General features: G+C 42.7%; 3 protein-coding genes across 3 annotated transcripts in view; all 3 read right to left on the reverse strand.

Moving 5' to 3' along the window:
* Positions 1–2,474, reverse strand: part of llgl2 (LLGL scribble cell polarity complex component 2) — a 28,806-nt gene extending 26,332 nt beyond the window's left edge. The window contains exon 1 of the mRNA XM_041962627.1: positions 2,195–2,474. The gene's annotated coding sequence lies outside the window, so the exon portion shown is untranslated. The remainder of the gene's footprint in view (positions 1–2,194) is intronic.
* Positions 2,475–3,510: 1,036 nt separating this feature from the next.
* galk1 (galactokinase 1) lies at positions 3,511–13,075 on the reverse strand. Its single transcript, XM_041963308.1, has 8 exons — positions 12,789–13,075; positions 12,144–12,333; positions 11,808–11,927; positions 11,435–11,570; positions 11,073–11,254; positions 10,727–10,877; positions 10,467–10,629; positions 3,511–3,812 (listed from the first exon to the last, which is right to left on the reverse strand). Exons 1-8 carry the CDS (start codon positions 12,951–12,953, stop codon positions 3,738–3,740), a joined length of 1,182 nt encoding a protein of 393 aa, XP_041819242.1. The 5' UTR covers positions 12,954–13,075; the 3' UTR covers positions 3,511–3,737.
* On the reverse strand, positions 3,819–10,425 carry LOC121625229 (BTB/POZ domain-containing protein KCTD21-like). Its single transcript, XM_041963309.1, has 2 exons — positions 8,331–10,425; positions 3,819–6,432 (listed from the first exon to the last, which is right to left on the reverse strand). Exons 1-2 carry the CDS (start codon positions 8,742–8,744, stop codon positions 5,968–5,970), a joined length of 879 nt encoding a protein of 292 aa, XP_041819243.1. The 5' UTR covers positions 8,745–10,425; the 3' UTR covers positions 3,819–5,967.
* Positions 13,076–14,167: the final 1,092 nt, after the last annotated feature.

Genomic DNA, 14,167 nt, shown 5'->3' on the forward strand with positions numbered 1-14,167 from the left:
TGCCCTGATGAAGGTCTAAAGATCAAATGCTGGCATTGAATCCAAGTGTGCATAGTCTTTCTCAAGATTTAGGGGACCTCTGTCTCATTTTGAACAAGGGTACAAGATGCAACATCGGCAGCTTGCATGCTGACTTTATCATAGAAAATCTTGTAATCCTATTCAACAAGACATGGCACGTGTTCTGGCTGACCATTTTAAAAATCCTCATCCATTACTTGTCCAAGTAGTTTTGTACATAACATGCACGCATTATTGACGAGCTATGGCCTGGTATAATCTGCTGCAAAACCTGATTTTATTGGCATTTTATGGCATTTACTTCCCATGCCATCCCATTTGCAAACCTCAGAAAAAGCGTCTTTTCCTGCCCGATAATGTGCTGCACACTGCGAGAGGTAGAACAGGAGTCAGTTTAACAGTTAACAGCGCTAAACACAGCGTGACAGTCTGAGCCAACTGCCCTGTTTGAAGTTTACAAGCAAGGTACGGCTCTAGGACATCCCCTTACCTGCTCAAGTTTAGATAATTTAACTTTGCAGTTCAAAGTTTAATAAAGGAAGCCTTTGAAGACAGCACTGACAGTCTCGCATGACTTTGCACTGCTGAGATAGCTGGAAAATGCTTTTGTTTTAGCCTACTCCTCTAAAATATATTGGAAACACAGCAGGTGAGAGCGTCTCTGGCATGCCCTACATTTGGGAGGGGCCATTTATTTTGCCTCCATAATAGTTTCAGGTGGACTTTACTATGCAGGTGGAATAGCACTAAGTCCACTGAGAACAAAGGCTTTTTGTTTGGCTAGACTTGCCCTGATGCAGGTGCTGCAGTTGGAAGGACACAGCCTGCGTGTCCTTCGGCTGTATCCTGTCCAGATTAAGGAACTTTTTTTTTTTTTTTTTTTTGCTGTTTGGCCTCAAGAGCTTGACTGCTGTACAACTTTCAAAGCCTGTCAAAGTTAATCATACAGTCATTTAAAGTTAGCATGCAGCTGACACATGACGACTCATGCATCACACATTTCAGTACTACAGCTAACTAAGAGTTCACTTTGCTTAAATCGATACAATGTGAGCATGGCTGTGAAATGTATGTAATTTATCATTTTCCTCTACATGTTGTCATTTCTTTGTGAATTTTTCTGAAACTAGCCAAACCGGTGAAACGCTTCTTCCTCACAACCCCTGCAAAATGCACCCATTACTCATGCTTGAAACCAGACCGTTGACTCAAAGGGCTTACTAACATACCTGCTGGGGAGACACACCTTGCTGGAGCTCTACGCTTCCGTAATTATGCAACACTATCTGCGAACTACTCACCTGCGTGCACACCGCGGTTCCGGTTCGGGACTCTTGCTAAACGAACAGCTTCAAGTAGATGTCAGTATGCCCCGGTGTGTGCTAACGCCGACTTAAGATAGTTATTTTTGACTGGACGCATTGTTTACTGTACGTCATATTAACAAATAACAACAAACTACACAGCGGTTAGCTAACGAGAATACGAGATTTTATTAAAATCCATCTTTACCAATCCCTATACATAAAAATGACGATTTAATATTGGCTTCGTTATAGGCAGACCTACTTACTTCATAGAAGACGACTGACGAGTTTTCACGAGTCATTCAGATAATGTGCTATATTCGGCATGAAAGCAATCCAACAAGAAAACTATTCAAGCACAGTAAAGACTGTAAACCATGAATTAGCTGGTAGTGGTAGCCACCATCCATGTATGTTTTGCCGGTAGAATATGTCTGTGAGATAGCAGGTAACTTAAAACAATTGCTGAAAGTTTAACATGGAGGTAAACAACCTTTTGTTGGTTGTCATTAATGACGCTTACTGCAGCAATAGATTCCTTTAAAAGGAGAACAATGTCACGTAAATCTTAATTCTACGAAATGTGCACATTAGCTTACATATATATGAGGCAACAACACTAAGATCCCTGGTTTCTGAGTGGAATATCAGCAGTAAAAATTAGCCAGCTAGCCACAGAGCAATTGCAAGAATGATGTCTGGCTAAACAAGGAACTTCAGCTAGCTTGAGTTGGAGCCGTTCAGGTGTTGAACAGAAAACAGGTGGCTGTGATGAACAGAGTAGTTCAATTGTTAGCCAACTGGCTCACATGCAAACACCTGTGGGCACCAGTTCTCTGTAAACGCGGGCCCACCTCCCAACCCACCTGATTCAAAACGGCCGTTGCTCAGCCGATGTCCACCGTTTACAGACGCTGGATAAGATTCCTCCTCCGGCCAGTGTCCGGTGTTTTAGTTGGCTAGGAATTCTCTCCTCATACAAAGTCGGGGAAAATGTGACCAGACCGAAGGCGAGTACTCACAGGATCCAAGCGACAGCGTGTTTGCCGAGGAAATATCACGTCTGTGCACCGGTTTAGAACTAAAAACTGGTCTTTCTTTTTCCACCGCTGCGGCGGTAGCCTCGGTGTTTCCTGCTAGGCTAAACTTCACAGCTTTGCTAACTCCTCCCTTATGATGCATTCAAGTACACCTTGTAAACTCAAACAAACCCCTACCAACAAATCGAGTCCCGCCCCACTTCCGCGTTAGCTTCTGTATTAAAAGCCTTTTTGGCTCCGTGCAGTTTCTCATATATGGCTTCTAATAATTCCACAACTACAGCTCCCATGAGGCTTTGAGCTTGCGTACTGGGAAATATGGTTGTTGGATGCTAACAAATGTGTTTTTTTTGCTTGTTAAAATGAGCTGATTACATTTTTGTAGCCATTAAGACATTCAGCCAATAGACTATGGACAGAAAATGCCAGTATCATGTCAGAGAGACCACTGCAGACCCTCTCTGAATGTATGAGTTAATGTTAATGGTGATTTACATTACAGGAAACCATGTTAGTGAGAGAAACTGGGTCAATGCAGAAAATCAAAATATATGTTTACATAAGACTAAACTACAATAACATCTGAAAGGTATGTTTACAGGTTGCTGATCAATACTCAGATTTCTCTCCTACACCTACAACAGGAACACACCACTATGGGTAACTGTAGCACTGTATGCAATACGTGGAGACAACTGTGTATAGAGATGCTGTTAGATAAAAATCTCATTCATGAAGCCAATAACTTTATCTGACCTTTGCTTTAAGTCAAAAGGAAGCTCTATGAAAACATCTATAGATATGACAGCTTCTGCAGAACAGTGAGTTCCTTACAGCAGGAAAGCATTAATGCAACTTCATTTTTGGCCATTATTGGACAGATCTCCAAATCAAGCTGACAAACACACAAACAGAACAAGGTAACAGAAACAAGGTTGATAATAGCGCTGAGACTGAACATAAATATGTTCTAAAAGAGGGATAATGAAATAGAGGAGGCTAGAAAACTCTGTAGAGATGCAGAGTGATTGATAATTATTTGTGTGTTCATCACTACCTGAGATCCCTCTCACAGACTTTTGGATGGTAATATCAAAAAATACTGAATAAAGAAAAGTGTCTTATTAAAAAAAGTTTAACACTTTCTTATCAACATGGTTTATTTTATGGAAGCCACATGGAAATAATGAAAAAAATCAAAGCAATCCTTCACCAACATTAACAAAATGCTTTTCAATCATCTCCAGTCTGCATAACAGCATATAATTTTATATTTTAATAGTGAACAATAAAAAAGAAATCAACCAGTAAAGCATATAAAGAGGAATTAATCTGTTGTGCTCATTTAGCAGGGATGTGTTGACTAAAGTCAGGGCAGACTGAGAGCCCGAGCTCCCTCTGAAGGAGTTGTGACATAGAAAATCGGGGTTCCACTGTATCGCTCCTGTTGAGGAAAAAAAACATGCACACAATGAGTACATTAAACCATGATAACCTTCAACCAATGATTAATCTGAAACAAATCACCAAATCTGAGATGCAAGCATTATAGTTGCATGTGAGCACACTGATGTCCCTTGTGCACAATGTGAATAACCATAAACCTGAGGGCTGCAGAACCATTCATTCTTACAGTCGTCAGAAGGAAGTTCAGAGAGGGAGCAAGAGGAAAGAACCACCAGGCTTGATTCTGCAGCTAGACCTTTCCTCTTCAGTCGAGACACATCTTTTCCTCCTCCAAACTTCCTTTACTACTGCTTCCTCCAGACTAAAATTACACAGTCAGTCCATTACTCATCTGACTCCCCCTGTAAGTCATTCAAAGGGCAAACGGATATAGCCCTCCCACAAGGAAATACAGTCAGTTTAATTAAGCAAGCAACACTGTGAATAAGCTATTTTAATGTTCAGGTGCAGATTTTCTAGTAGGTGACAAAAGAAAAAAGAAAAAAACTCTTCTTATTAGCCAAGTCTAACTAAATTTCCATCTTCCGAGTCCATGCCAACTACTCAGAAAACCCGGTACAAAATGTACCTTCATGTCTCAGTGTCACTAAAATAGTAACTAAATGAGAGCCAAAACTAACTATGACATATGTTGTGTGGTGTCAGCCTGCATTGTAGGCGTAAAAGAAATGACAGTATAGCTACTGAGCCTACACACTTGGCCACTACACCCAGTGCGTCATTTGTTAATTTTTAACAGGGTGATGGTCTAATGGGAGAACGCCCTGCCCCCATACCACCAAGCACAACACACACCCATGTACACCCCCCAAGGACAATATTGCAGGACACCTAACACCAAACAGCTATAGGAAAAACTACATCTGTAGTCATGTTGCCCCTAAAATACTTTGTTACAGAGGTAGCTTAGTCTAAGTGTATATGTTCAGCATTAACAAAAAAAGATTATATAAATATTATAGGAATACTACAGGCAGCAAAGTGTCTCTATGATCCTCTGACTCTTCTATGACTACACGTTGCTTTTCACTTTTATCATGAAGGTGACACTACTTTATAGAGTACTGTACTATATAGGCTAAAAGATTAGGCTAGAACATAGGCATAGATTTGAGTATTTACAGTATATAGTTTAGAGAATATTATAGATCTAAGATAAAACTGACAGGATGGGATTGAGAGAAAAATTCAGTCTGCGCCATGGATTTATCAATACACAGCACAGTTAGGCTGCTGATTATTCAGAGCCATCATCATAGATTCTAACTTGCACAAACCTCAGCCTGATAAAGCATCAATGAGTCGGGCAGACTAGACATAGACTAGACGACATATTCAAATTTACAATCCTTCTGCCTCTGTACTCTTTTTAGGGGAGAGAGAGGGGGGATAGCAGTTTAACAAGGGGGATGCATGTTCACAAGTCGCCTACTGGCTACCCTGCTACAACTCCTCATAAATGTAACCACACATTGGGGCCACAGCCGCTTCAGAGACAACACGTGTGGACTCCAAGAACTATCAATAGCCATCAGAAGCACATTTCCCAAAATGTTAAGATAGTATTTTAACTGTGCTTCGGTGTTCTCAGACACGGACACCAAGGAACAGAATTCTACATAGATCATAATGTAAAAAAATGAGAGATCTTGTTGGGGGGATCGAGAGGGTTATTCAGCTGTACAGATTTTCATAACCTATGTTTAAAAGCCATCACATTAGATAGATGAAGCCAGTAATTTAATGTTAATAATAGTAATAGTAATGTTTTAAAATCTATGTCAAAAATGAGCTAGGCTACATCTAAATGTTACACTTAAATGCAGACAATATGACGTGTCAGTACTTGTAAATAATGATCCTCAATATAACACAGTTTATTATTTACTATTTTGGTAAACTCTATGACAGGAAAACAGACATAAGGACCAAAGACAAAAATCTTCTAGTCATAATTTATATCTATTAGAGTTCCATGTTACAAAGTTAACCCTAACCCTAACCAATAAAAGATTCGATGAAACAGTTGAAATCCTAAGGATAATTGTTTCAGCTGTGCCAAGAAGGACCCATCCACAATTCATGAGCTTGACATGTTCTGGTGCTTTTAGATTCTGTTCTTTGCCTCAAGCTCAGCACTTGACAAGCCGGAGTGTGGTGCAGTTAAGAATTTCCGCTGGGTCAGGAGTCACCAGATCAACCTTGAATCCTTCAGCCAGAGACACCTTCAGCAGCTCTTCCACAAACCCCTGCATGTCTGTGATTTCACAGGGACTCCAGTGCATGTTCATGATGTCATCCGACTGCGCGTCCTCAGGGTTAGAGACAGTTAGCCCCCGGTAGCGCTGCTTGTCGTACTGGTCCTGCGGGAGTTCGTCAGGTCTCGGTACCCACTCCAGTTTCAGCCTGCTCTGCCTCGGGTTGCATAGATGGGGGCTAGTGAGACCTTGAGATGTTCTATAGGAGAAGTGCTCACAAAGCAGAGTAAGGAAGGCTCTCCACGTACAAAAGAGGTCAACTGTGAAGGCTCGCACAGAGCACGTGCGAAGCTCATAGTTTTCTGGCCCATGGCGTAAGTTAAAGTGGAGAACGCGGACCTGGAACGAGAAGGCAGAACATGCTGACTGCACATTCTCCAGAGTGTAGCACACAAACAAAGAACCGGTCTTTCCATGTCTCTGAACATGCAAACACACACACATACACACAACCTCTGCTCATATGCTGTATACATCTAAACATTAGCTCAAAAGGTTAGCGAAGGCCAGTGTTTTCTACAGTTTTAGAGTCCTCCACTGAAGGTCAATTTCAGTCGTATTACTTTCCTACCAAAAGTGACATGAGATTGACACTTTCATGTCTGTATGCTAAAGATGAGCCTACTGTCAGCAGAGCACAAAGGCTGGAAACGGCGAGCCTGGCTCTTTCCACAGGTACCAAAAGCTGCCCGTCGGCCTCTTAAAGTTCTCATGAAACAGAAGGCAGAGTGCAGCTAAAAGGACAGATAACTTTAGCTGCATGGCTAACTGAGCTAACAGCAGCTACAGTTAGCAGCAGTTAGATGAGTTGTTTTTGTAATCAGCGAGGCCTGGCCCCCCCTTAGACTCTGCCACGGCGAAGTCATAAAAATTCAAGAAAGCTTTTCATTGGATACAAAATTAGCACGCGCCCCCGACTGCAGGATGAGTCATCTGCTTTTTTTAGCATTTTCCAGGAAATGACAAACAGTAAAATACCATTAAGAAAACTTAAAAAATGTTTTTTTTTTGTCATTCTTGGGTCAGATAGTAGCGTAAAGGTGACATATTGCACAAGATGTGATGAGACACTTAAACACTGATTTTGATTTCATGGGGACACGGGTCTAGCATGTGTTGGAGGTTCACTAATTAACATGTCCTTTCTCATTTGGTTAATCTACACAAAATCTGGGTCTAATCACTTCGAATGGGTTATATGGATAAAGTTTTCTTGAAATTCTGTGGAAATTCAATTTTAAAGCACTTTCAGAAAGCTTTCTGAAAGCCCTTTATGGTCAAAATCATCTAATTCTCTATATACTGAACATCATCCTACACAGGTGAACTGTAGTTCTATAGACGCCTAGAGTGAACTTATAAATTCTCCAGTAACTCTGAAACATTGAATCAGAACAACTGTGTCCATGGAGGACTGCCTAGTCGATATATATTCTTTATTTAAACTCAAAAATAATGGGCTTCATGGAAGAGAATATTTTCTTTTCTTATGCTGAATCTCTCATACCTCTTTCTTTTTGGTTTGCTTGTGATCACCAAGCTCTCTCAGCTCGTTAAACTTGCTGTAAATTGCTAGATTCATCCTGAAGAATGTCATCATGTGGTGGACGATCGTGTGATTTAATTATTATCAAAATCGATGCCTCTAAGTTGCTATATGAGACTGTTGTGCCCTGTGTGTGGCCAAGTTTCATCAGTAACCAAAGAGAACAAATTTAGCAGTGACAACAATTACAAATTACAAACAATTACAGAATATTAATACAGCTGTCAACGACGTGTTGTCAAAGCGGCGCTGCACTATGACAGAAATAAAGAGAATATAACACAGCAGTTGATGTCACACAGTCAGCTGTTATAAATGAGTTGCCACATTCCCCTGACATCAATCTGCAGAAACACCCTGAGGCTGCTGTCAGGGTGACAGAAGTTTCCTATTTTCCGAACATGAAAAGATGTAGCCTTTAAGTCACTGGTGGCAAAGATGGCATCAATATCTACAAAACCTCTCCTTTTTTTGTAGGTTATTATTATTATTATTATATTTACCTTGATTTTGCTAGCATATGTGAATTCACCAACATGAGAGATCTGAGATCAGATCAGAACCATTTATACATTATAGTTCTCTTGCATCACTTGTATGCGCCACTTTAGAACAAATTGGGTAATGGCTCTTGCATGAGGCCCACTGACTTGATTCATTGTCAGACTAACGTATTGGTCAGACTACGTACCTTGGAATCAACATTCACCATAATCATGGCTCCAATTGGCCCTCCTCTAAGGCTGAGAGGCACTGATGCCTCATAGTGGCGAATCTCCTCCAGCAGGGGGTGTATCTGGAAGAAATCGGCCTCTCTCCGCAGCAGTGCCAGCTCCGAAAAGCCATCCGGCAGGTCCAGGGAGCTGGAGCGCAGGTAATTCAGAATGTACCGAAACACTTTTCCGTCACGGTCTATGAAAACATTTCCTCTGTTGTCTCTAAGCACAGGGATTTGTCCGGTGAACATAGCACCTAGCATCGAGTCGCGGCAGCGTGTCAGGGTGTCCCGGGTCGTAGTGTAAATTTCTCCACCAACATTTAGTGAGACCGGGTCCTGGAGAGAGTTCCTGTTGCTGTTGTCGTCCGGCGAGTTGAGGTTCAACATCTTGGAGGCGAGGTAGTGATTTTTGTGATCCTGTGAAGCCTTTTCTGATGTTGTTGTTGAGAGGACAAGGATCCTTCTGCTCTGCTCAGGAATGCTGAGGACTGAGGGATGTGGAAGTTTCAAGTGTTCCCTTTGTTTCCAAAAAAGATTTGTTTCCTTTGTCAGTTAGCAAGCCTCAGCAGTAGCCAGGATACGGCCAAGTTAGGAAAGATGCGAGGAACTTTGCCAAGTCTGCTTCCAAAGCTGAAGATTTATAAGCCGATAAAAGGCTACTGCTCTTTACCTTCTCACTGTTTCTTCAATGCAACTGTGTCATCTTATAAATGCCTGTTTCCTGTGATTTTCTGACAAAGTTTACATCTTTGTTGACGTGTCTCCTGCAGGATTCTGAATGGTGTCGGCCGACAGCAGGCCTTCAGTCTGACTGTGTGAAAGCAGAAAGGCAGCAAGGCCACAGAGACCAGACCAGCATGCTAATAACTGGACACTTCTGGCTCCGTCTCCACGAAGCTCGCTTTTATTCTCAGCTCATACCCCCTGATCTCTCTCTCTCACACACACACACTCTGGAGCTGTCTGAGCAAGACACGGGGGACTGGGCAATTTGTCTGAAATGCCCCGCTTAAAGTGACAGCCAGAACACTGAAAAGTGCTTTTTATCCCCAGTGAACAAATGAACAATGCCCTCAGACACTTGTGATTTCAAATACCCTGCGGAATGCAAAGATTTTCCAGAAAACAGACTCATAAAAGCAGAAAAGTTTTTCAATTTTCCAACAGCAAAGCTGACTTGGTTGCACCTGCTGTATTATGCTGCAGGATGAGAATAATGAACCACTACTACTACTGCTGTAGTACTGTATGTTCAGGTTCAGGTTCAAATTAGGAACCTAAAACATCTGATGGCTGTCAGGTGAAACATTTTAGGTCACAAGAGACGGATGACAGGAGAGGAGATCATGTGCTTTCAGTCTGAGCCAGCGTTCATTTCGTCAATGAATACTAAAAAGAAAAATATTGGCGACGACCGTTAACGAAAACTAAGGCTAACAAAAAAGGTATTACATTGGATGGACAAATGGTAATGAAACTTATTACTGTTTTAATGCAAAGTCATGTTCAACAACCTGCATGCATCTGCAGAGTCAAACACTGCAGCTCTTCATTAGCAACACAGCTTCCTGTGCCTCCCAAAATATCTCCTGTTCAGAAGCTGATTTAGCGGTTTGACCTGTTTGCGGTGTCGTTTATAAAAAGCACCTTAAAATCAGTAACGTCCTGTCTGCCAATTATTTTAAGTTTTTGGAAGAAACTAATTTATGGACTACATTCATCTATAATCCACTGAGAATTACACAAGAAGCAACCATGAAACAGCTGAGACAAACTCCACAAACATGGAGCAGCAGGTCAACGTTTCTAAAAACGTTCTAAAGTTAGTGTGTGGATGCAACGTTCATGATTCTGCCAGTCGAATATCGTTTGTATTGTTTCAAAAAAGAAGAAGAAGAGGAAATAAGTAAGTTCCTGGATTAATGTCAGAAGTCAAACATTTAAATCTTCACATGTCATCAGTGAAATGGACCTTTAATAAAGTTAGCTTTTGCCTGATAACCGCATTTCTGTGCCTACAGCTTTCCATATATGGATTAAAAAAAAACTTTATTTATTGATGATAATAATCTACATACAGTGTGTATGCATATGTGTGTGTGTTTTAACCTGTATGTGGAGTATAGTCCTGTCGATGGTGTGGGCCTGCAGCAAAGTCACAGTGCATCCACCAAAGCCTCCACCTGTCATCCGGCTGCCGAACACCCCCTCCACCTCCATGGCTGCAGACACCAGCTCATCCAGCTCCCTGCAGCTCACCTCATACAGGTCTCTGACACAGGGACATCAAGTTATCACACACTTGCCTCATTCTGCCCTAAACAGTGACTCGCAGGCAAACAGATGTGATGCAGCTGCTCTAACTGTACCTCAGGGAGTTGTGGCTCTCCACCATAAGCTTGCCAAACTCTTTGTAGGCGGCTCTCTTCAAGGCTTCGGCGGCCTGGGTGGTTCTTTCAATCTCCTCAATCACATGACGAGCTCTTCGATAGGTCACATCATCCAGTTTGTCCCTTGCCTCTGAAACGATAGGGAAGATCAGACTGCAGCCTGAGGAACTAGTAATCGCCATCATTCCATCCATTCAATTGGACTGAAGAGGATATAACAGGGCAGGACAACAAGCCAGCCCCGGTCAGAGCAGGAAGGGTAATAAAAGAAGACAGAGTGAGACAGGATGGATTGACAGAGGATAATAAAAACTCGACTTCACACCCTCCAGGTCCTTCATGGTGGCATCTCTGAGACTGTCCTTTCCCAGGATGGAGGCAGCCTCCTCACACTGTCTGCGTCTCATGGGGTACTCACTGCCGGTCAGAGAGTGTTTCACATTGGAGTTGGTGATGAGAATGACGAGGCCGGGATCTGGCAGAGGGACAGGGGTGGCCTCCAGGGACCTGAGTCAAACCACACATAAGCACATTGCTGATAATGGCGGATGTACACAGAATTTCCTTTGTGTTTGAAATGTTTTGGCAAAACATGCCAATAGTAACAAAGGAGAGAGGAACCAGTCACATCGATGTCACCAAACACTCACACTGGATTCGTCTACTCTCATTGGATGTTTGCACTACCTGCAGTCAATGAGCAAAGCGTGCCCCTCCCTGCCGAGGACAGACACAAACTGATCCATAATGCCACAGGGTACACCAGCATGAGTGTGTTCTGCCTGCTGACAGGCTACTGCTTTGGATATCTTGTCTCCATCATCTGTGGAATAAAGACCCACAGTCATCTACCTGCAGATCAGCCATTAGGGTTGTAGAAAAAGGGTTTATTGCATTTTGAGCATCAGTTTGCTGGTGTGACCATCCAGTTGGTCTTTCTGTGAAAATCACTGGACATCATCGATCTCTAACATGATGAAGACTCCTTCCTGACTGCACTTTACTGATTATCAGAGTCACACTGATACACACATCGTCTTCTCTGTAATCAGATTCTGACCCGGCTTGAGATGCTGCAGGAATGTGTAGACAGCCACCTCCAGAGAGGCAGAGCTGGACAGACCTCCTCCCAGGGGGACACTGCTGGCTATCACCGCCCTGAAACCTGGGACAGGAGGAGCTGAAGGGTGCCACACAGAGAAAGTACACGTTAAATAAATATCCTGTGGTGTCCAAACAAGCCTGGACAATATAACATTAGTGAGATCAACAGGTTTATGCTTTACATCTGTTCTCCTTCACTTTGAAAAGTAATATTTCTGTTTTTAAATTATAATACCTAATTACAATAAATCCCAGCTAGTGTTTTTATGGTAGTCACTGCTCATTTGTTTACCTCTGTAATGCTGTATAACACCCTTCACATAGTTTGCCCAGCTGGGTAACCCTGGAGGAAGCGGTGATCCATCACTGGGCAGGCTGAAGTCCACCCTCTCAGGCTCACCAGCATCCTTAGTTGCTGTTACCACAGTAACATCCCGGCCAGAGGTTTGACTCCCTACCACCACAGTCACCAGGGGCAGTGCCTGGGTCACCAAACACAAAAAGGCCCATGCAGCTAAGTGGTTATCTTTTTCAAAAAGGAAATATCTTTCCAAACACCATTCCAAAAAAACTGAAATTTCATTCTGACTACTAGCGTACAGAGCTATAGTCCATGTGTCAATCCTTGGTTGTTCGACATGCAAGTGACCCACCAAACAGAAGATGAAATCTTGATGTTTGGAACTACAACACTGGTGTTTCTGTGAGACGACACAACAGCGAGGAAAGCAGCGTTTCTGCATTAACTAATTGATGCTGGGTGCACTGCATGCATCCCGAACAGTACAGAAAGACTCCTTATATATTTCTGAAGAGGCCATGAGTAATGTCATGAAAAAACAACAAGCCAGCGAGCAAGGGAACATTGAAGTGTCAGATTTTTGAATGACATTTGGGGCAAACTGCACTGTTTCACTTCACCCAGTCACAAGGTTACCATTGGAAGTACAAATCCCTGGTTGTAATCAGTGTGCTCCCCAATCAGGTTGACTCTTCCAGGAGCACACACCGCCACCCGAGGAGCCTCTTCGCCGAACACCTGCCCATACAAACAGCGAGCCTCCTCCACCAGCTCGGATACAGATGGAAAGCAGCTGGCCATTGTGCAATACACAAGTTCAACCGCTAGATCTGACGTAAATTATCTCAACGATCTTGAAAACTTATGACACAAGAAAACGCTGTGACATATGTAGCAGAGAGCTGCAGGGACTGTCAGGTGATTTTTACTTCCTGGTTTTGTGGCCAAAGAGTTTGTTGTGAGGGGACGATTGGTGAGAAGACGTCACATGACACATTAGTTTGCAGCTTCAGCTCGTTTCCTTTGCTGAAAGGTCCAAAATCAGCAACAAGACAGACTTTTTCAGTTGTCTCCGTTTCCTTTCCTAATTAATGGCATTAACTCATCTTTGCCTTTGCAGTTCACGCAAACCAGCTGCCTGTGCACTGACGGAGAAAAGTGGAGGAAGAAACAACTCAAAGCCGCTGACAGCCTGGACTTTATGGGTGGTGCTCTCTCTGTGCAGCAGCATCCTCCCTCTCAGCCTGTGCTTCGAAAAGTAGTGTGATGGTGGCGCCTGGTGGTCGTTGTGTCCAAACACCTCTGGAACAGCTTTTCAAAGTAAATGACCTGTTCAGACAAACCCTTTATGGCAGTGGTCCCGAACCGGTACCGGTCCGTGGATCAATTAGTTCCGGGCCGCACAAGAAATAATTAATTATTTCCGTTTTATTTATTGTCTGAGTCTGAACGAGCTTTTATATTGAAAAATCTTTTATTTTGAAAAATTACCGGATTCTCTCGGTTACATCTCGGTTACTTGAGCGCTCAAATTTAACCCACAAGTGAGCAAAATGAGTAAAAAAACTGACGTCTTTGGAAAGTTTCTTTGCGAAGGAGAAAGGCCCAGTGAAGAGACAGAAGAAGAGCCTACGACTTCCAAGAAAAAGAAAGCTTTTAACAGACAACGGCAGGAGTCCTACTTGAAATATGGGTTTGTGTCGACAGGTGATTCCCGCACACCGAGCCCGCTCTGCATCACGTGCGGCGACCGGCTCAAGCCTCAAAACTGCTGCTAATAAAGTTGCATACGAGTACACAGTGGATTTACGTTCATTATTATATTTACAATATACACAATGTACGTACACACGTACGTACACACGTACACTGATCTACGTACACACGTAAATCACTGATCACTGATTGGCTAGAATGGAACCTAGTTCCATGACTTCATCTACCTTGATCCAGTGACGTCATCGATCTTGCTTTTCTCTTACATGAATACTTGCTATTGCTGAGAAGTTCATTGT

This window comes from Chelmon rostratus, chromosome 21 (genome assembly GCF_017976325.1).
Source record: "Chelmon rostratus isolate fCheRos1 chromosome 21, fCheRos1.pri, whole genome shotgun sequence".
NCBI classification, from domain to species: domain Eukaryota; kingdom Metazoa; phylum Chordata; class Actinopteri; order Chaetodontiformes; family Chaetodontidae; genus Chelmon; species Chelmon rostratus.